The sequence below is a fragment of the Nanorana parkeri genome, unplaced genomic scaffold, assembly GCF_000935625.1.
Source record: "Nanorana parkeri isolate BGI_ZX_2015 unplaced genomic scaffold, ASM93562v1 scaffold301, whole genome shotgun sequence".
Lineage (NCBI taxonomy): Eukaryota > Metazoa > Chordata > Amphibia > Anura > Dicroglossidae > Nanorana > Nanorana parkeri.
In genome coordinates, this window is record NW_017306569.1 from 421428 (window position 1) to 443592 (window position 22165).

Here is a 22165-nt window from a genome sequence, read left to right on the forward strand (position 1 = left end):
ATGGAACATTCAGGTAAACCTTCTGACAGTACAGATGTCGGTCTGCAAACCTATGAGGAGAATGAAGAAACTGCAGTTAATGATCTCAGTGAAGACATGGCTTCCATTGTGCCATCTGTAAGAGATGAGGAAGCATTGCAGGAACAAGAGCAGAACTTCAATGTTCAGCGTGAAGGGGTACAAAGCATGGATGAGCAATTGCATACTGACATTGAAGAAAGTCCAGATATCTCAGAAGATTTAAATACCAGTCAGGACATGGTCAGCAAAGATCATGAACCTGATTCTGCTGAAAGGCAACATAAACAGGAGGCTGAACTTACACCACTGGACAGTGTTATAGATCCAGCTGTGACAGGGGAGCAACTTATTGGAGATCAGACTGCTTCAGAGCTCAGCATTGATTTACCAGAAAAAGAGCAGGTGCCAGAGCCAATGCAGGAAGAACATGTACAAATAATAAATCATACACAGGCAGAAGAGATTACAGTGTCAAAAAGAGAAGAAGAGGATCCATCTGCAGAAACAGATAAGAACATTTCTTCAGATATAACCAGTCCAACAGCAACAGGTAATTTATTGGAGTGGACTTCAGCTGCCTTACTCTAAAGTTAGTAGTAATATATACCGTATCAGTGCTACTGAGTATGGTTATATTGTATTGTCTTCTGTTTTTTTTTTCAGTTTCCAAAATTCTCATCTCATTTTTTCTCCTGTCTTCCACTGGTTCTGTGCATTCCTGCATCCATCTCTTTACTGTCAAATTGCCAAACATTAAGAATTGGTACTGTATGAGTTGTATTGTATGTAACTTTGATGCCTTTTGTAACTCTTTGGACAAACTAAAGCTGGCCATACACTGTTATATTTTTTTTGTTCGGTTTGCGGGCTGAACGAAAAATATATATATATATTACAGATTCCTCCATCTATGCTAAACAGCGTGGCTGGATGACGATCTCTAGCTGTATCTTTTGTCAGAATACACGGACAGTGACAACATTTATTGGCTGTCGTCACTGTTCATCCAAAGATTTTCCATCTGGCTCCATCCATTTTATGATCGAAGGATGCTGGATGGAAAGGTGCCGACAGGTGAAATCCGCACAGTGTATGGCCAGCTTAATTCTACATATAAAAAGAATGGACAGATGGCATTACATGTGTACACAAATAAGCAAGTCAGAGGAGAGCATGAAACATGGGAGAAGAAAATTAAAATAGCAAAGCTGTGCTTCATCTTCAACATCATTCAACAAAATGGACTAATTGTTACTAAAAGAATGGCAAAATCTAGGATTATGTTTGCATAAATTAATGTGGAGCCATATGCTCCATCAGGTGTGATTTTTGTCAGCAATGATGATGCTGAAAAATTGGTAACTGCAGTATATATTGAGGCACTTTTCAGACGGGTGGTCCATCTGCCAGTTTTTCAGGCGGACCCAATTGGATGCCCAATGTAGGTCTATGGGCAGCCAGATCTAAACGGACATGTGTCTGTTTACAACCAGTTGCCCGTGGCTCTGGCCAGGTCCGGAAAAACAAACGGAACAGTGAACACCTGTCTGTTTACATCCAATTCTCCATAGACCGATATGGGGTCTAGTCATTTCAGGTTTTTTTCTTGCAATGGAGGAAAAAAACTGGATGGGCAGCGGTGACATCCGATTCGTGCACGGATCCCCTTCTGCTCAGATAGTGTGAAAGGGGCCTAAAGAAAATGTGTAGTAGTTTTTTAAATATTTACAGTTAGGTCTGAAGCATGAAACTTAAAAGGAGAACTATGGGGTTAAGGCTTTTCCTCATAGTTCTCCTTTGGGTAACGGGAGGACACAAACTAGCGTCCTCCTGTCACCCTAGGCTCAGTATATAGCGAGCTGTCGCTCGCGGGATACTGAGACGCTGCAGTATACCGCGAGCTGCTGCTCGCGGTATACTGAGACGCCGCAGCTGAAGCGGATCCCGACAATTGTGCCAGTGATTTCACTGGCTCTGCACCAAGTTGTTTAAACTACACTGTCCACCGGACAGTGTGTTTAAACTTGCTTGCTCGTGCGCACTCTAGGGGGGGCAACTGGTTAAAGAAAGCCAATGGGCTGTGGGGGACAAACCAAACAGCCAACTCCTCTTAGAATCTTTAAAAATTGCATTGAGCTCAGTCAAGGATTGTAAATGGCTGTCCTGAGACGCATACACTGAGCTAATATTGATCAGCCATTATAGTCTTTAGCCAGAATTTTAGCTGTGTCCTTGTATTTTAAAATGTGATGAAAAGGATTGGCAAAAGTTTAATCTGCATTTTGTTATCAAAGTTCATATACTAACACTATCATTCCAAGTACTGAGCATACCCACACATATTAGTTTGCAATATAATATGTGTGGAACACCTATTGAAAATCTGATAGGGATTGTCTCCATAATTCCCAAATAAACAGTCTGTTTCTTGATGGGCCTCTAACTAGCAAGAAAATTAAAGCTTGAAATGAATGTAAGGAGCTTGCAAGTACCGGCTAAGTGCTTAAGCTCTTTGTCCAGGAATTGCTATAGGGCCTGAGTCCACTTTTCCGTGACTCTGGTGATCTAGCATAGGACCTGCTTGTAATGCTGGAACACTTCATCTGAAGACTCATTGATGCCTTTTACATACTGAAAGGCTAATGTAAAAAAAGCCAGCACTAAGAAGTTTCTAAAAGCCACTAATCACCTTCAAACATGTCTTGGAAGCTTCATTGTGATTAGTGATGCTAGAACGGGAGAGAGAGAAATCATGGGTTTTAGGAAATACACTCTCCACTAAGCATGTGAGGTGCTGCTTGAAATTTGGATTTGAAGGATTGGGTAAGATTTATAGATTTTAAAACTTTCTGGCTTTAGCACAGTTATAGAGTTAACTTGATTGCATTAGTAGCTCACTGATTTTACTTGTTGCCTAGAATTGCTCTCTACGGATTAACACTTTTTACTGAATAAGGCCAATGATAACCTGTGTCGCTGCACAGCACCAAAGCTTTATGTACATTGACAAACCAAACCATATACAGAAAGCTACTTTGGTAATTGAAAAGAAACGCTAATGTACAATTTTGTTCCTTTATTTTTAGTTAAGGCAATGCTAGTACCTGTTGGTCAAGTGGTTACTATTGCATTTTCCATTGGAAAGTCTGTGGGAAACCTTAAAAGTTACTTTGCATCCCAGATGAAAATACCAGAAACAGTCATACGTATTATGTTTGAAGGTATGTAAAGCGGTCTTATTAACTTGCTTTTATCCAGGTTCATTAACCTTAAAAGAAGGCTCAAGTTTCATTTAAAATCAATAGAAAACTGCTGCACAGACTGTTTTGTAATTTAAACATATTACTGTAAATCTGTTGGAGACCTTACAGTTACTTTGTGTCTGAAATGAAAATACCATTTACTGTTTCATTTAATGCTTTTGCTACATAAGAAAGTCTGTAAAAATTATCATTCAAACATTTTTTTTATTTTTTAACCATGCACCACAAATTATGATTTTCAAGAATCTTTTCCTGTTTTGTTCATTATTGTATGTTGGTGTACTGTGTTACATACAAAGAGGGGGATTTATCAGAACTGAAGCAGACAAAATCTGGAGCAGCGGTACATGGCAACCAATCAGCTTCTCTCTTTCATTTTCAAATCTTAACTGAACAAACTGAAGAGGAAAGCTGATTGGTTACTATGAGCAACTGCTCCAGATTTTGTCTGCTTCAGTTTTATAAATCCCCCTCACTGTGTTTTTCCGGATTCAGAGCCTCTGCTGCGCTCCGTCTTTGAAAACTCGCATCCTATATAAAATCAGTCGCACTGTAGCAATGGGAGTTAGCTCACAGTTCCCTCAATTGCGCACTTTTTACATTTTTCTTGTCACCTTGGCATTATGAAAGTTTAGGCTGAAGAAAGTGAGCACTGATGCTGAGCTTTGGGTGGCGTTTTACAGGTGCACGCTCCACATTCTTTCTCCTACCTTTCAGCATGTCTAATTGCTGCTCCTGCTTCTAAGATCTTGTGGATCATTTGGTCTCTTGTCTCCATCCATTGCCTGCCTATAGTGACTTGGTTACCTCTAGCCACCTGTGACTCTCATAAGTACCATTATTTTGGGTTTGTCAGTACGCACGGCCTTGCCTCACTTTGAGCCTTCCGACTGCAGCTGATCACCTCAATCATATTTCTCAGTTTTTTTTTCAGAAAGGACTAACACCTGTAACATAGATCCTGGGACCCCCTATTACCATAGGACCGTCCTCTTCAGAGTCTTATACAATGTGAGGCTGAGACTTCACATACATCCACAAAACCCTTAATATCCTCTTCAGAGATTTGATTAGTATGTATATAATTAATGCAACAACCTGCTTGCAGAGGCATTTCACAACAGAACCCACTGTTATGGCACCACCTCTAAGAATGGCTTTTACCATCTGTGATTCAGATTCAGAGTTTTCACAGCTTTCTTCAGAAGAGTTTGTATTTCAGCAAGTCTCATCCTACTCAGCTTTTCATGAGGTACTTGATCCTGTATTTGATGTAGTATGTTAGGGCATCTGCATGCAGTTCCAGGCCTTGGGTCTGTTAGAGCTGCGACTACAAAGACCTTTCCATTATATTCTGTTTGTTAGTCCTTCCTTTATGAAGATTGGAAGCAATCCGTGGAGTCATGGCTCCCAATGTAACTGAACTTTTTCCATTTGAAAGGAAAAAGTGATCTCTGCTCATCTCAAGTCATCAAGCGTGTTTTCTGATATTGCTAACTTTAAGAATTTCACTAACTGCCACTTAGATTGAAATGTGTCAGCTGGAGTTAGCTGGTATAACTGTCTTACCCTTTTTGGCACTGACTAAAATTTGTGCATCCATGTCAAAAGGGAGCTCTCCATTTCGGGGCCAAATCTTACTATGGAGCTTTTGGAATAAATGTCTGAAGCACTGTGTTTCACCTGTGAGAGACTCTTGAACACATCTACATTTGTGTCTCACATGGGCTTAATGTCCGCTTTGACTTCGTACTTGGCATGCAGAGGATACCCAAACAGATCATTTACTTTACTATCACTTTAATGGTAGACATTTCTTTGGTTCTATCCTTGACAATGTCATATCTGATACTTCTGGTGGCTGGAGTATATGCTCAGCTCAGCGCAGAAGATCTGTAGATGGACAACCCCATTCTTTATCTGCTTCTAAGCAGTACCTTGTAAACAGTCTATATCTCTCATTCAAGCAGTGGTTCTTTTTTCCAACTCTACACATCCCCTACATGGTATATTAAAAGTCCAGAGGCCTTCATGGGACTGGAGGACACTTTCTCTTCCTGTTATTTAGCTCACTTTTTTATTCCTAGTTCTCGTAGGTAGATTCCTGCATTCTCTGCATTAGGGTAAAAAAATGGCCAGTACCTTTTTCTCTCTGCCTTCCTCCCCACACTTACCTGTCAGCGGTGCTTCTCACTTCCGTCGGTCCCAAATGGATCCTCCGTTCCCTGAACTTCCTGGTTGCGGAGGGAGAATACCGATGGCAGAGGAGCCATAAAAACGACAGCAGTTTTTTTCAAAGGTGGCCCTCCTAGAAAGAAATATAAAAAAACCCCCAAAGCTTCAATATCACTTTAAAGTTTGATGCTTCAAGGGTTCTATTTTCCCATGCTCATCTTTTGCAGGGCTCCTTTTATGGACCTCCCTCTCCTTGAAGTCATCAAGGTTTGAGGGTGTTTTATTTAAGCCTTTTTTTTTACTGTTTTGTCTTTTTTGTGGACACACCTTGTCTGTCCTAGCTTCCTTTCCCTGCCATTAAGAGTTAGGTATGCTAGACTTAGGCCTTTTTCTTCAGTAACTTTTTCGTTTTTGTTGACCACCTTATGCTCCTGGTCTAACCTATTTTGCCTGTTTTATAACTTAAGGTGGATGAATGGGTGCCTTCTACTTTGCTAGGTTTATTTTCTTGGTACTAATAACCATTTCCATTTTTTGGTTCACTCAATTCTGTCAAGCCTCTTTTTTCCTTTTGTTGTAAGATTCCACATGTCTCAGTGGCTTTGCTCATTTTTCAGTTTGACTGCTTTACGATGTCCCACATGTCCAAGAATGACTTCAGTCCTGTGTCCCTTAAGATATATAGGAATAAGATTTTTGTACTTGCCATACAACCTTTTATTGTAGTCCATTGTGGGACACAGGTTTCAAACTGTCCACCCTTTGTGGTATTGGCATTTTGTACTGCTTGCTCAGAAAACTGAGGTATGACGTTTGAAAGAAGGGTTATACGGGGGCTGACTAACATTTTTCGTTTGTCAGTGTCCAATCCTCCTATAGGCAGCAGTATAACCACATGTCCAAGAATTGCTACAATCCTGTGTCACTCAGTGGATTTCAGTTTTGGAGTGTATCACTAGAGGGGTCACCATCAGAAGGAAGGAGGTCCTGAAATCCCTATATAAATCTTTAGTTAGACCTCATTCTGAATACTGTGTCCAGTTCTGGAGATCTCTCTTGCAAAAGAGTATTGATAACATAGAAGGAATCCTGAGACATTGGCATCAAAAAGGGTGAAAAGTCTGAGAAATTAAACATATCAAGAGAGACAGCAGGAACTTAAAGACCCATGCTGGTGAAATTTTGACTCCCCTTCCTTCCTTCGCACCCCCTCTAACCCATCCAGCAGGGTTTTTATTTTTACTTTCCTTGTGACGCAAGTTATACTCACCTCTACAGATCCCTCACCAAAGCCATTTCTGGGTGCGGGGGACTCCTACTCTGGTGCTGCAGATGATCCCTCTCTGGCCAGTCCCCTACCGTCCCCTTGTAACGACATCACTTCTGATCCTGAGAGAACCCTGACACTGGACAGCCAATAGAGAGTGTCCACGTCATGCAGGCAGTATTGTGGTCACCCAAAGAAGGACCCAGTGGGAAGTAAACAAAGGAAGAGAGAAGACTTGGTATTGGTGGATTACATCTCTATAAGTAAAATGGCCATTTAGTTTTGTTTTTTTTTTGCCAGCAGTCAGTTATAGCGGTAGGAGGGTGGTCAATTTTATCCTGCAGGTGGGCTTTAATATGTGCATTTTTGAAGAAAGAAGGGGGGCATGATTAAAACCTTAAAGTTAGATTACATTAGTCATTTTTAATATCAATAGCTATATGAAACTCCAACCTATTTACTTCTATAGTAGATACAATGGAAAAGTAGGTTTTTTTTCTGTCTTAATAATATAACTTCACACCAGACAGGTGTCAGCACATGTTAAAGGACAGGTATTATGCTGATTGCTGCCTGTGACTGTCCAGGATCAGTCGGAGCCACGAGTTCACACTGGAACCCTCAGCTCTGTCATGTTTCTGAAAAATGTAGGTGGTGTTTGGTAATGCATTAATATTTCTCCATTTCTGTCATGGATCATTATTTACACAACTATTACAGCTGCCTAGTTAACAGAATTGGCATGCAGCTTCTTATGAATATTTTCAAAAGTGAATACATGGGTAATAATCCTGCATCACACAGTTTGCACTGTACTTCTCTACTGTATGTATATCAAGGAATAGCAAACACTTATTTCATAAAAGTAAAATGTTTTTAATGGTCCATAACAACAGCCCCCTTTTCATATATTTCTGCTGGTTATCTTCCCTTCTTTGCTAATGTAGTAATTCCTTGGTACTTAGTAATATGACCAGATATTGGTAATTTGTTCACATTAGTGAAAATGATAGATTCATGTTTGTATGCATACATCACAGTATTCAACAAATGCAAAGAATTGCAGCTGAAAATGATCACTGTTATGCAAAATAAACATTTCTTGTTCCTGGAAGAGTAGTTGGGCCCTTAGAAGCTGATTTACTAAAGGAGTCAAGAATCTTCACACAATAAATTCTGTGAATATTAACTTCAATTATCCAGTCATTTTAAAAGCAAAATCCTTGACAACTCCTGATAGTAAATCAGCCCAAAAGTGTTTTTTTATAGTATTAGATTTCTGTGTTGCACTATATTAGTTTAGAATTTAATATAATGTACATACATCACATAGCACTATAGGCATACTTTGCTTTCTGTTTTGTTTCTTTGTTATTATAGGCCAAACAGTAGAAGACCATGAGACTTTAGTAGATCTTGGCATCACACCTCATGGTACTATCCAGCTGGATATGCAGTCAATGGATCCTGAAAACTATCCAATCAAAGCTATGAAATTTCAGCATGAATACAGCATGCCAGATGTCATAACTGTCAGGGTACAAACAGGTTGGGCAACATTCAAAATACTTCTGATCAATGTTCCTTGCTTGTACTGAAGTGTTATAATGTAAAAAAGTGATGCTACCATCCCTTAAATCAGGCATAAGCAATGTTGTAAATCTACTGTACAACATGGACGAGGTCAAAGATCACCAGGGTGCACCAACCTTTTAGTTTTTTTACAAGATAACTTAGTAAGGCCCCATTAAAAGTAAGGACGATTTGAAAAAAACATATACTGTATACAGTACATATTGCACAGGAAGATAACTGTAAAAATATAAACATATCCTGCCTTTTTAGCTATAGTGAGAATTGTTTTTACAATATGCTAGGCTAGGTTTGGATCTAGCCTGGCTAGCTGGTTTCAGCCTGTAAGAGCAACATTTTAAGAAAACGTTGGTTAGGACTGTGCGATCCACCCCTTGCATCCATCCCAGGCTCTGGTATGTAACATTATATACCAATGTCTAGGATGGGGACCAGAGCAGCAGAATGTGTAGCTATGTCTCCCTATCCCTCCCTGAGCTGCTGTGCAGATTGGGGCAGCACTTCTAACATAGGATCAACATGGCAGGGGCTTGATCTACACATTGCATGGTCGACTAACCTGTTGCCAACCCCTGCCCTAAATAACAGAACATCAGCACAGCAAATTGTGTAGGCCACCTGGCATGCTAATTGCAGCCTGTATTCTTTTAGCATAAAGTGTGTGCTTTTAAATGAGTTCTTCTCATTCCAACCTAGTGGAAACAACAGCCAGTTTTCACCGCATCACCATTATCCCAAGAATTTGGTCCAGTCATTTGTAGCTAACTTAGCCCCACCCCTAGCAAACTATTAAATGGGTCATTTGGGTCCTTTACCCATTCATCCAAGTTGAAAGTCCTATACCCAATCCTTCTAGATGAAATTAGAATTAAACATTTGAGACCACTTTTTACAAACTTACTTAAAAAGAAGAAAACCTGCAGTAATGAAGTATGAGGGTTTCCACTCTTTACCTTCCTGTTTGAAAATATCAGTTATCTGGCTGCTTTGCTGAACTTTCCTTTTCTGTAGTCTCAGACAAATTAATTTATGATATTGAGGATTAACTGATAGGTGAAAGGGATTATAATAACAACAACAAAAAATCTGAACTCAAAAGAGAAAACATTTAAAATAAAAACACCTTAATAAAAGCTTGTTTTAGTGCCTAAGATTCCACAACCCATTTACTTGCAGCTCTTGTATTGTAATTCTTTATGTCACATATTTTCTGTTTCCATAGTAAGCAGAAATGGAAAGGCAGATCTGGTATAATGGCACCATACCAGCTGCTGATAAATGTATCAGAGCTTAGATTTGTTTTTCTATTTAACACTGATGCTTTTGTTTAGGAGAAGATGCTTATCAAGATATAGCAGTGGAAATTGAAAGATTAAACTACCGCAAACCGTATCTGGGTGGATATCGACACAAATTGACAGAAGTGGTGTACCACCATGCTGGAACACAGACTGTACCCAAAAAAAGACCAGATAGAGGAGTTGAAGTATTCTGTAGAGACACTCAGGTATATATCGCTGAAGTTTATGTAAGCTAGTTGTTTTCAGAAGTACGTTATTTGATGTTCTAGTAGTTCTGCCTGGGGTGGGGATATACAGTAAATCCAATTAAATTATATGGTATATTTGTTTATATGACCTTTTCCTGCCTATGCTCATTCCAAAATGACCATCCAAGTTCGATTGGCTACATTCCAAGTATTCACATGTCTGTGAAATCACAAAATAATCATAATTCCCTGAATATCTTTAGTATGGTACTCAGAAAAGAACTCCAGGGGGTAAAATGTTTAAATCTAAACTGTCTTCTTATTTAAATTACATAGTTTACAGCAATAACTCTCTCTGTTGAAATCAATTACTGTTTTGGGGTACCCATGAATCTTAACATCCCTGATGTTAAAGCATAAACTAAATATGACTGCTACTCTTCTGAACATCACTGCAGGTAGCTATGAGTCACACAAAAATAAATGAAACCTGTTGGGGCAGGAATATTCTCTTTGTCACCTCCTTATTCACCTATGAAAAACTTGAGTGCCTACAATATCTGTCTCTCTCTCTCTCTCTCTCTCTCCTCTCGCTCTCTCTCTCTCGATATTTAAATAATACAAATATAGATCATCATTAAAATCATTAAAGACTTCTTTTAAGAGCATTACATTTTGAACTGCTGAATAGTTGTTTCTAATTTAGCATTTTCAAGCTGAGGTTCATCAGTTTATGTGCTTAGTTTCTCTAACAAATAGTTTTTATTTCTCTACAGACGGTATTTGAAAAGAACAAGCCTCAACAGTCAAGGAATACAATGTCTACACAAATGACAAAAATAAGTTACTATGTATCAAATATAACTGATAAACTCTTGCAACCCTCAAAATATGTTACAGCAGATGAGTATCACGCCAGAAGAGTGAGAGCAGTAAGTGAATGAATGTGCGTGTTTGTGTGCTATGCCACTGACAAAGAATAACTGATACTTTCTATGTTGTTTGAAGGTGATCCAATGTCTTTGCCCTTTGATCTATTTGTGTACAGAGAGGCCTAAGCAATAAAGCACCTGGCGTATTCGCAGTCTTGGCAACGTTACTACTGGGCTTTATTAATATTTTGTAAAGCTGATATTATATGGCAGTAATGTAGGATTTACCTGCCGTGCAAATTCTGCATAAATCTGAGAACCTAAAGTGCCAATAATAGCATTACTAAGAAAGATACACAATGTTTCCTGAAAAGTCAGGAGCCCAACCACTTCTACAGTGCCAAGTTCTCTGCAATGTCCCATGCCTCCTGTTTCCATGGAATTCTGGGAAGTTCTGAAGTCTTGGGTGACTTCTGCCAACCCACAAGAGGTTGTTGTTTAAAAGAGCACAAACCACACTCTCAGACACTCAGGTGGGGAAATAAAGAAATCTGCTCTTTACTTATTAACTTTGACAAATGACCACTGTAAACAAATATAATAATAAAAAGATTATATAGTGCATGTAAACAAGGCTGGCAATAAAAAAAGATGTGTTTATTGGTCAGGTTTTTCTGGAGTTCTGTGTCTTGCAATTAATATGTGGTAATCCGTGCCATTCAGGTGATAGTAATACAGACTTACGTTCGACGATTTCATGCCAAAAAAGTGGTGGAGCAACTTAGAGAGGAAAAAAACCTGAGACTGCAATGGGAAGAAAGGGAGGAATTGCGAAAGAAGCAAGAGAAAGAAGAAAGGCTGAGAAAAGATTATGAGCGCCGAATGAATCCGAAGACTAAGGAAGATTTTGAACTTCTCTACCATGCACTTGAATGTAAGTATGATTGTTTAATAGGAGTGTAACATCATCCTAGAATTGTCACTATAATATACTTCAAGGCCATTAGCTTTAAAACTACTAAACCTTAGATCATGGGGAAAAAAACTACGAAGATGATCTGTCATTTTCAAAAAGGCCCTAGCCATTAGTACAATTTATGTCTGCTGCCTAGGGATGAGGTTCAGGTTCCCTGCTACCATGTTTTTATCGTGAATCCCCAGGATTTGTGAATCGCGAACTTTTGGTTGAAAATTTTGCAGGTTTGCCACCAGAAATAAGGAACAACCTATAATGCAGTGCATGGCCTTTACCTCTGGTCAGCTAAGGTACAAGATTTAAAAATTTGAAGGAATGAATAACCCAGCCCCATTTCTATAAAAAGTTGTGCACGGCTATGCCCCAAGTTACGTCCCTTTTGGAACTGACTCTATGCCCTATATAGAGTTACCGGAGTTCTTATCCCGAGGGACGCCCAATATGTTCTGTTAAATCGCCCTATTCCGGGACTCTCCAAGTCTTCAGGACAAACTGATTTCCTTTTTCTTACTGGCTGCTAAAATCACCATCGCCAAAGCCTGGCAGTCACCAACAATACCCTTTAAGCAAGTTAAATTTAAACTGTCGTGGATAATGGTTCACGAGAAGATGCAGAGCATTCTCCTTGACACAGAAAAGACATTTGAATCAATATGGTACCCATTTATGCTCTACATTGAAGTATCTATTGTTCTATGAACGGTTCTTAGGACTTATGACGCGGGGTTGGTTTGTACTCTCCGGAGCAGTCTTCTTATTTCTCTCCCTTAACTCCTCCCGATGTTTTCCTACCCTTATCCCTTTTTTAGTGTCATCGAGCAATGTTGCATAATATCAAGATGGTTACGATTTCTCCCACACCTTCGCACTTAGGAGCGCAATATACGTAGGCTTCTAGTTCTCTGTTGTTCTTTTTGTTTTGTGATCATCTTCGGAATAGCTTGAATTTGCTCAGTGTGGATAATTCTTGAGTACATCATCATTCTATCTCATACTACTGTACAGTGCTCTTTCCCCATTTGCCTTACATTTGTTTATGTTTTATATATCTTTGTTTACTGCTACAGTGGCCGGACTGCTTCTGCGAGAAAGCTAGGCACTGTGCTAGAAAAGTTTTTGATGACACTACTACGTTTGTACTAATAATTCTTCTATTTTGAAAAATAAAATACTTTGAAAGTAAAAAGTTGGAGCACAGCAGACATATTCTGTGTGTTGAAACTGTTAGATAAAGCTAACAATTCTGTCTAGGGAGAGATACTGTTTTTTATTTATTTGTTTTTAATGTTTGGCATTGGCATATGTCCCTTATGGCAGTGCCCCCACTTTCTATGCGGTTTGTTTGACAATAAGTTGCTTATTAGCTCTACAAATGGTCAGAATATATTAACATGACTCACTACCCACAGACTTCAATAGGGTTTGCCAAATTTATACTTTGAGCAAGATATGCAAAACTATTCACAAACTCAACCCAGGTAGATTTCCTCAACTGTACTGCTACCGTGTACAACAGTGCTAACCACTGTAAGCACATGGCAGTTTGCCTTCACCATAGAGGTGAACAGGGACTGTCCGTAATGGCCAGACATACTTCAAGGCTACAGAGTGTATTGGCTGTATCTTTAAAAAACTCATTTTTTGTGTGTGCAAGTCTTAAAAATATAAATATGTTTCTATTTCCAGGTGCCAATCAAATCAGCCTTCCATACACAAAACAGAATGATTCATTTGAAATGAGGAGGTATTATTTGAAGGACAACCATTTTCCTGGAAATAGATTCAAAATATGCCAAGGCGCTTCACTAAGGCTATCTTTTGTAATAATAATGTAAAAGTGACATTTATCATCAACCTAGCTTTCTGCTTTCTAAAGGCCATGTTTTCCTGCTTTAAGATTTTTACAGTGAATAATTGAAAAACGTGACCTTAGAAACAAAGATATCTGTGCCGCCTGGAGAAAAGGCTTCTAGAAATGTAAGCAAGTCTGGAAAGCAAGGAGCACACCCAGGGGCATTTGGAAACGTAGGGCATAAAGCGCTGCGCAAACTGTTGGCACTATATAAATCCTGTATAATAATAATGATAATAATAGGGCAAGGTACAGCCTGGGAACATTCTACATTTGGTGAAAAACATTCAATATTTCTAAATTTATTTTGCCTCCCTAAGACAAAAAACATGCAGTTGTACCTTATAAATATAGCCCATCATCAACTATTCAAGTTTTATTACCATGCCATAATGTGTTTTGTAAATGCGTATGATTGTACATTATACACACACACCCGAAGTTATTTCTGTGACATCTGATTTGCTGGTGATACTATGATGGCTTTGATGGCTCTAGTCGGATTTTCTCATGGCATTTGTTGGTAGCAATTTTATTTATTATTAATTTTGTTTAATTCATCTGTGTATTTTGTTTATAGTATGGAGAAAAGAAGAAGTGGAACGTATTAACCAACAATATACGGGTGCTGAAAGGAAAGCAGCTCTATGTGCACTGCTGGAACAGGAGACCCAGCTGATCTCTTCTATTGGCAGACACAAAATAGATGCTGGAGAAGAAAGCCAGCAGAAAGCTATACAGTCTCTCCTAAACAAGGTAGAGCTACAAGATAAGCTCATAAGAGCTAAAATGTTAATCAGTCTGTTTTGTGCTAGATTATGATTATTGTCTGTACAAGAAAGTAGTGCTGGGCCTTCAGTATGAAATCTGAAGGAAAGGCAAGTAGGCAGGGGTGCTGCTAGGATTGTAAAAGGTCTGGGGCATGCTAAGGAAATTACATTTCCAATGACTAATGGGCATGGCCAGATTGCATCTAACTGTGCGAGTGGCATAACGGAAATGGCTAAATAGAAAGTGAGCCTATTGCACACAATTGCTGCAGTCTTGTACCCTAAAAAACAAACACAACAACCACAAGTGAGTCTTGCAGATGCATATAAAACTCAGTAAAATTTTTTTTTAAGTATATACAGTGCAATTGTCAGGATCATGCAATGCACAGCACAGCATGCAGAGTGCAGCAGTTGGGAGTTAAAGTAGTATCACACGCTCAAACTTTTTTTCCAATTATGAATCCATATCATACAAATACACATTGTCCAGCAAAGCATTGCTCTACATTTTTGCTCAAACACTTACAGTCATCATGTTTCTGAATAGTGGCTTCCGAGTCTCTCTGCTCAGCTTCTCTGATCTTTCTGTCCAGTACAAGATCTTTGCAGCTTGTTTTTGGCCCTAAGACAATGTGTAGTACAAGCTAGATAAACTGTGTAATTTGTGTTTGCTTTCCCAAAAGCTTTTGGAGACTGTTGGCTCAGTTGACAGCAGTACTGGAATTCCTGGCTTGTCTTTTGTATGTGATCTGGGATTCAAATGATTTACATATTATCATTCTCTTGACTAGATTAGCTACTGGTACTAATTGTATGGTTTCTTCCTGATATACAGTAATGAATTATGAATTGAAGTTCTTTACACTAGGCTCCACATTTACATTTGGCACCACTTCGGCTCTGTTATAAATGCGGCTGCAAGATTTGTCCTGTCTCTGTTTCTAATGACACTTCTACCCCTAATCAGTGTCTGCTCTGGCTCCCTGTTGGATTATTGAAAATGTTTTATTCTTTTTTACAATAGCGTTTGACTGTACCTGTCTATTTCTGGTTCCCTGCCCCCATGTATACCCTGAAGCTGGCTTTCATATACGTAGATGATCTGCTTCTCTCTTGCTGCACTTTTATCTTGAAAGTTCTCTTTTGCTGTCTCAGACTGTCCTCTTTATGGAAGCCTAAGATAGTCTCTATTTGTTTGCTATCCCTGTCCTTTGACATTCTCATCCAGTGTGCACACAATTCCATCCACATCTCCTGTACACATATTTATCTTTTCAGCCTTTATCCTGCTGCCAGCCTATTATTTTTTACCTTTCATTTTCTTATTCTAGATGTTTAGTGACATCTGCTACCTGAGTCTGTCCTTAGAGATTTCATTCTGTATTCAGGTATATATCGGCTGCTTGGCAGGTCCAGTCTTCTAATATTAATTGGATTATGTATGGCTGGCCATTCTCACTTAAAGTGACACTAAAATTGGGTGTTAAATCTTAAACATATGTTCAAGTATCTTAACTGTTAAAAAAATGTATCCTATTTGTGTATCACTCAGCTGTAGATCCTCAAATCATCTCTGAATTGGTGCTGACACTGTCCTTCCTTCTGGAGGGTGACTACTTTTGTTCCCCATGGTCCCTGTGTGTGTTGTAAAGTAGCCACCGCTCCAAGCTCGCTCCCGTGATGGACTAAAATTTCACTTTTAGTTTACTAATTTGTATTGAGATTGTAGTCCATCAGCAGTTTTGAACAGGGTAAAAGAGGGTTATAACCTCCATCAGCTTTTTTTTTTCCATCGCTGTCCTATTAGGGAGGAAATCCCTCCAAAGAGAGGAAAATCCCTGGTGGTCAGCAGGGCCACCAGAACTAGTGTCACTATTTCTCCTATATTCCTGTTTTGATGACAACTCAACATTTGGGTTGTGTTTTTTACTTTCACTTTAAGTGATAACAGCCACCAGAACAAAATCGAGAAAGTAAATCTTCTGAACAGGGACACAGACAGAGATAACAATCAGACAGGTGTTCTAATCCCTCTCCACTCTATCCAGCTGCATTTTAAGGTGGAACTAAACCCGCCGATTTAATGGTTAACAAAAAGAAAGCTCAAGTTAGAAATATTCAATGAATGTTATTAGATCCTTCATCACACATACCATTGTTTTACATACCTCTAGTGATAACTATCACAGTTGTCATTTTCCTATTGTCATATCTCAACCAAACTTTCAAGTTCACGATTGGCTGCTGTCGTAGCTAGTCATATGTGCAGAACCATAACAACTGCAGATCTAAATAGAGGCTAAGATAGTCCTATCTTCACCTGCAAGAGTATTGGGGGGTTTAGTTCTACTTTAGAATGTGGTATGATAATGTTCTGTATTGTTAATAGTGTATATACAGCAGTGACGTGCGGTACCTCTTGGTCGGGGTGAGGCATTCCCCAGCCCGCCCCCGCCAACCAAAGCACCGCCCCACCGACCAAAGCTCATCCTTCTGTTGGTCGAAGCTCCGCCCCCGCCGGACAAAGCTCATCCTCCTGTTGGTCGAAGCTCCGCCCCCGCCGGACAAAGCCCCAACCCATCCCCAAGCTAGTGTAAAGGAGGAAGGGAGGGGCCTCCCTGTCCCTCACTTGCTCCTCACCGCTGAGGCTCCATGACAGGTTACACAGCGGGGAGGATTTCCCTGCTGTGTAACCTGTTAGATGCCTATCTGAATGGAGAAAAAGCTGTCAGCTTCAGACATGAAGCTGACAGCTTTTTCCTCAATAAGTCTAGGTGAGGCTCTGCCTCACCTGCCTCCCCTAACTGCACGTTCCTGATATACAGTATGCTTAATTTATTCCGTACCGTACGATATACAGTATTGGTAAATATAAAAGACACCTAATACATAGGTACAAATAGTTTCTGAAGCTCACCAGGTCTAAAGATATTTGACATAAAGATGGTATTTACCTACACACAGCAGCCTCCCTGAGAAATAATCCAGCAAACTCTGGTGGCCACCAGTACATGTCCACAGTAAGCTGAAGGGCGTGGTCATACGTTTTCATAAAATAATTAACTCTCAATTTATAAAAAGTCATAAATAGTTAAAGGTCATTTGATTTTTGCAGACATGGCATTGCAATAAAAATAAATGATAGGTGCACTTCTTCCAATAAAATATAAATATGCCTCCCCACCCACTTCTACTCTTCCTCAACAAAGTAGTATAAGTACTGGCTACCAGGGCTGGGCACTATCCTAGTTTCCATGGCAGGGAAAAAAACTTCACTCTGGCTCATGTGTGCGCAACTCCCATTGTAAATAATGGCTCATATGACAAGTCAATGGGCATGCCATTATTTCTTGTGGGTGCATATATGGTAGTGAAAAGGACAGATGTGTTTCCCATTGCTGTTACAGAAAGCAGAGTGTTCTATCTTAAAAGAGCCAAAAGAATGACTTGAGCGTACCCTCTTAATGTTTGAAAGGAGTTGTTTCATGCCAAGAACCGAGTCTCCAGGTTTCCTTTCAGTTCAAACAAAACTATATTAATATCATAAAGTTGCTCTCTTAGTCCCACATCATATATGTGCAGTTAAAGATTATGGATAATTACTTATCCTTTTACAGAACTGGACTGATTCCAGCAACACAGTAGTCAGTTCACCAAAGTACTGTAGAAGACCATTCATTAATTTTTATTTCTTAAATATAGGTTCTTTTTTATTCTGTAACTGTTGTCAGCACAGTAATTATATACTGCCTATTAAGCAAAAGGAAAATGGCATGTGAGAGCTTTTAAGCTGAAAAAGAAAACCAGAATTATCCAGTTTCTGTACTTTCCATTGCACTTTGACTCATCTTTGCACCCGTTCACAGGATACCAGAGCCTACTCTGGGCTGTAATCTGCAGTTACTGGTTAATAGAGCTTATTAAATGTGTCTGTAACGTAAAATTTGTGGGTGGTTGTAATTACACATAGATCTTCCTTGGGGCTTGCTGTATTTTAAAGATATGCATGCTTATATTTACTATAAAAGCATTTTTTTTTCTTTTGACTTAACTTAAATGATAATTTAAAAAACGCTGGTCAGAAAAAAACTTGTCTTGTTTTTCTGGCTTGCTGGCTGAAATAACTTTGGGCCAGAAATATGCTTTTGTCCGAAAAATGTATTTGTTACTTTCAAAAACCGATTTACTAAAGTGAGCTTTTATGAAGAGATTGGGGTTTGATGGTCATTTTTATTTTATGCAATCAGAATACTTAGAACATACTCTTTAGGCAGACGTTTGAATGCAGTTATTTTCAAGCCTTATCCCTTTCATTCGCAGGGTAATCAAAACCTTCGTGATCAGACCAAATTTTTAAGTTTTAGTATTAGTACTAGTTTACTTGACAATAACTTTTTTTTTTTCATAATCTGAATTTTATTGAGTTTTGGTCAATTGCAAGGGGTATAACATTTTTAACACACTTTTTAACTACTTTGAATGCCAAAATAAATGTCACACTTTTTTTAAGCAAACGTCCATTTGGTCTTTTTTATTTTTAAAATATCCTCAGCATATTTTTTAAAATACACAAAAATGCAGTTTTAGTTTGTTTAAAGTCTAACCTTTTTTATTATTAGTATTATTACAAATATTATTACATTCTTTTCTCCTATCCATGCCGAGTACAGGGTCCCCAAATATGTGTAGCTTTTAAAACATAAGTCAGCGCTCTATGGTAATAATGTGTGATTTTTTTTTTTTTTTACCATTTCAAGATATTAGGCAGTTTCCATTACTCTGCTGAGTACAATAGCTGTAATCCATGGATGATTTATAATATTAATTTTTATGAAACTGTATTGCTCTTCCTTTCTCCTCACAGCTGAAGCTGCTGTGAGCAAAGAGCAGCTCCTACAACGGTACAGGGACCAGGAAAGTGTGTTGCTTGGCACATACTTTCTTTTGATCACCATGATTTATTAATCATGGTGATTACATGATCTATCAAACCTAAGTGTGGTCACAGATTGATCAGACAGGGTCTCCAGCTGGACTATGCAGGGATCTGTGGGAGATCAAAGTGATCTCCAAAGCCTGCTGCAGGTAATATTGGCAGGGCTTTAATTAACGTCCTCCTGGCATGGAAGACATTCATTTACAGTGTGTGTTGTGAGGGGGGTCATGAAGGGTTAATAAAAAGAATCTGAAATTGTAAAGCTGAACTCCAGGCACGCAATAAAACTACAAGGGACTAACCTATTGGACGATGTGCTGAATATGAAATTATTCAAAATATGTAGTACTAAATCCCTGCTTTAAAGTGTATTTTTACTTTTGCAGTCAAATTAGAGATATTTGATATGTGTTCCTATTCAAGCAGCATACAAAAAATATATTTGAAAAAAAATATTTCATACCTTTTAGATGTTTTGATGCAGCAGGCAACATGGCTGTTTCATTTTTTTTTCTGAGCACCTTCACAGTGATCTGTCCTTTTCTCATTATGTAATCCTTTAACCCTTCAGCCCTCACGGCCCCTTCTAACATTACAAAGAAGGAGAAGCAAGTTGAAATGTTAACCCTGAGAAGCCAAGAAACCCATGTAAAAGCGATTTAACCTGCAAGCATTGGGTTGGTTTTTTTTTTTGCTTATGCTATGTGAATGGGAACCTAACATGTATCAAATTTAAAATAGGTGTTATCCCAATTTGGCTGCAGAAATGGAAATAAACTTTAAATTGTTAAAACTAGCTCCCATGATTCCTTTGAACACCCGTTGCAGCAGTGAAAAAGTGTACAGGCTATAGCTAAACAAAAAACCCACATCCAGACTGTAGCTCCTGGTCATGCGACTCAGGAGAAGATGGCAGAGGCCTGGGAGTGTTTCTCTCAGAAGGTGTGCATGTGACTAAGCTTAAAGAGGAACTTTACCTATATCTTCCAAATAACAACAAAGGCACCTTTAGAAATGTTTAGTGATGACAAACTACAAACATACTTGCAGGCTTTTTTTTTTGCATACCTTATTTTTATTTTCTTCGACAGTCTTCTGACAGTGACCATTCTAACTAAGGACAGGTTACTAGATCTCTGTTTACTTCCTGGAACTCTGGCACATGTGACTAGGACATGTGACCATGCACATCATCTCATGAGATTACAGATGAGATTTCCCAGCAATACTCTGATGATTTAACCTTAACAGGATGCAACGCTTGGGCACAATTACATCATTTGTGCCCAAGTGGACCAGGAAGTGGGGGGGAAAATTGTAAGTAAAATAAAAATATGTTTGTTTAGCTAATGGATGTAATATGATGTCATATCAGCATGCAGAGCTGTATGCTGGGGTGATTTTTAGACAAAGGGGATAAAGATCTAATTTGAAGGGTGCAGGAAAAATGAACATAAAAGCTTGAAGCTGGTTAAAGCTTCTACACAAAGAGGATCATTAACCTGCACTGATTTCTTTCTCAGTATAAGCATTGTTTTTACAACATTTTTCTCTCCGTGTATTCTTGGCTGCTATCATTTCCAGCAATATGTTTTTACTGAGCCCAGATCTCAGCTTTAAGTAGTACTCTTTGTTTTCATTTGCTGTATTTTAAGTATTAATGGATCTATTATCACATTCCTCATTTAAAGTGTTGTGAACCCAAAAAATGGAAAGCATTTGATGGAAGAATAACGGAGATGGATACCCAGTTTACAATCCGTGCCAGAGAGTTACATGAGATTTATAACAGCATTAACACCCAATACTTCACTCGTGATGAGAGGCTTGATGCTCTTTTGACACTTAAGCATACTGTCAAGGTAATTTATTAATGCTTGGACACAAGTTGCATGTAACCACTGTTGGTTTTAAATAAATGTGGATGCCTTTGTATTTGTAAAAAAAGGATTGTGTATATACCAGGACTGGACAATTCCTGATCCCCAGGTCACAAATGCTACTGAAAAAAAATATCTGCAGAGAAATAGGTCACCAGCACTCTATTAGTTAAAGAGCAAAAAGTAGTTGCTTTATTGAAGAATTTTGTTGTCCTATAGGTTAGAATGGTAACGTTACGGGGCCACGGAGGACTCTGCATGGCCCAAAAACGTTGTAATTCTAGCCTATAGGACAATATTCTTTAACAAAGCAACTCATTTTTGCTTTTTAACTAATTGAGTTCTGGTGACCTATCTTTGTACTGCTCAGTATTTGCACGGCACCATCCGTAGCAGACACTTCGATCACCAAGTCCATTAATTCCAGTCAGAGAGCTGTAAGGTGCAGCTAGCATCTCTATCACTTCTTGGAAAAAATTATCTGGTGACCGGGTCATTGAAAGCTATTGCCGGTGGGGAAGTTGAAGCCAGCCATTGCCACTACACAACTGTCAATATCAGTGGCTGAATCAGTAAGCCAGCTCCCAAATAGGAGTTTTGTGTGACCCCTGTGCTGAGCCTTTCTGAGTCAGAGCACTTCCCAATGATTGGCTACATCATGCATTCCATGAGTGTTTCACCATCCAGTGACTGTTGGAGCAGATTAACATATTGCTATTGTTTCCATCCTAGTATTTGTTAGCTGTATAGTTTATGAATGCATATTATTTATCAGGGCTGAGCAACAGTTATATCAGGCATTGTATATTATAAGGTGATATACTGTAAGGTGAATCCAGGAATGTTGCTGTTGTCAGTGGATCCGCAGTTCCCTGCCTGCTGCTTCACACACACATCTGTTTAGACTTTCCAGGATTTGTTACTCGGTCATATTTTCATTTTTTTTTTAAAGATCGGAAAGTTTTATCACATTTGCTAGCATTTTCTATCTGTGATATGCACCACAGTTAAGTTAGAAGAAGAGGTAAGACTAAAGAAAAGCTTGTAGGATGGGTTAGAAGGGGGAGG

General features: G+C 38.9%; 1 protein-coding gene across 1 annotated transcript in view; it reads left to right on the plus strand.

Moving 5' to 3' along the window:
- IQUB (IQ motif and ubiquitin domain containing) overlaps positions 1-22165 on the plus strand; it is a 31532-nt gene continuing 9367 nt past the window's right edge. The window contains exons 1-8 of the mRNA XM_018557734.1: positions 1-571; positions 3108-3242; positions 8107-8274; positions 9651-9826; positions 10585-10740; positions 11404-11614; positions 14089-14264; positions 20909-21079. Of these exons, the coding sequence (XP_018413236.1) occupies positions 1-571; positions 3108-3242; positions 8107-8274; positions 9651-9826; positions 10585-10740; positions 11404-11614; positions 14089-14264; positions 20909-21079 (1764 nt within the window). The remainder of the gene's footprint in view (positions 572-3107; positions 3243-8106; positions 8275-9650; positions 9827-10584; positions 10741-11403; positions 11615-14088; positions 14265-20908; positions 21080-22165) is intronic.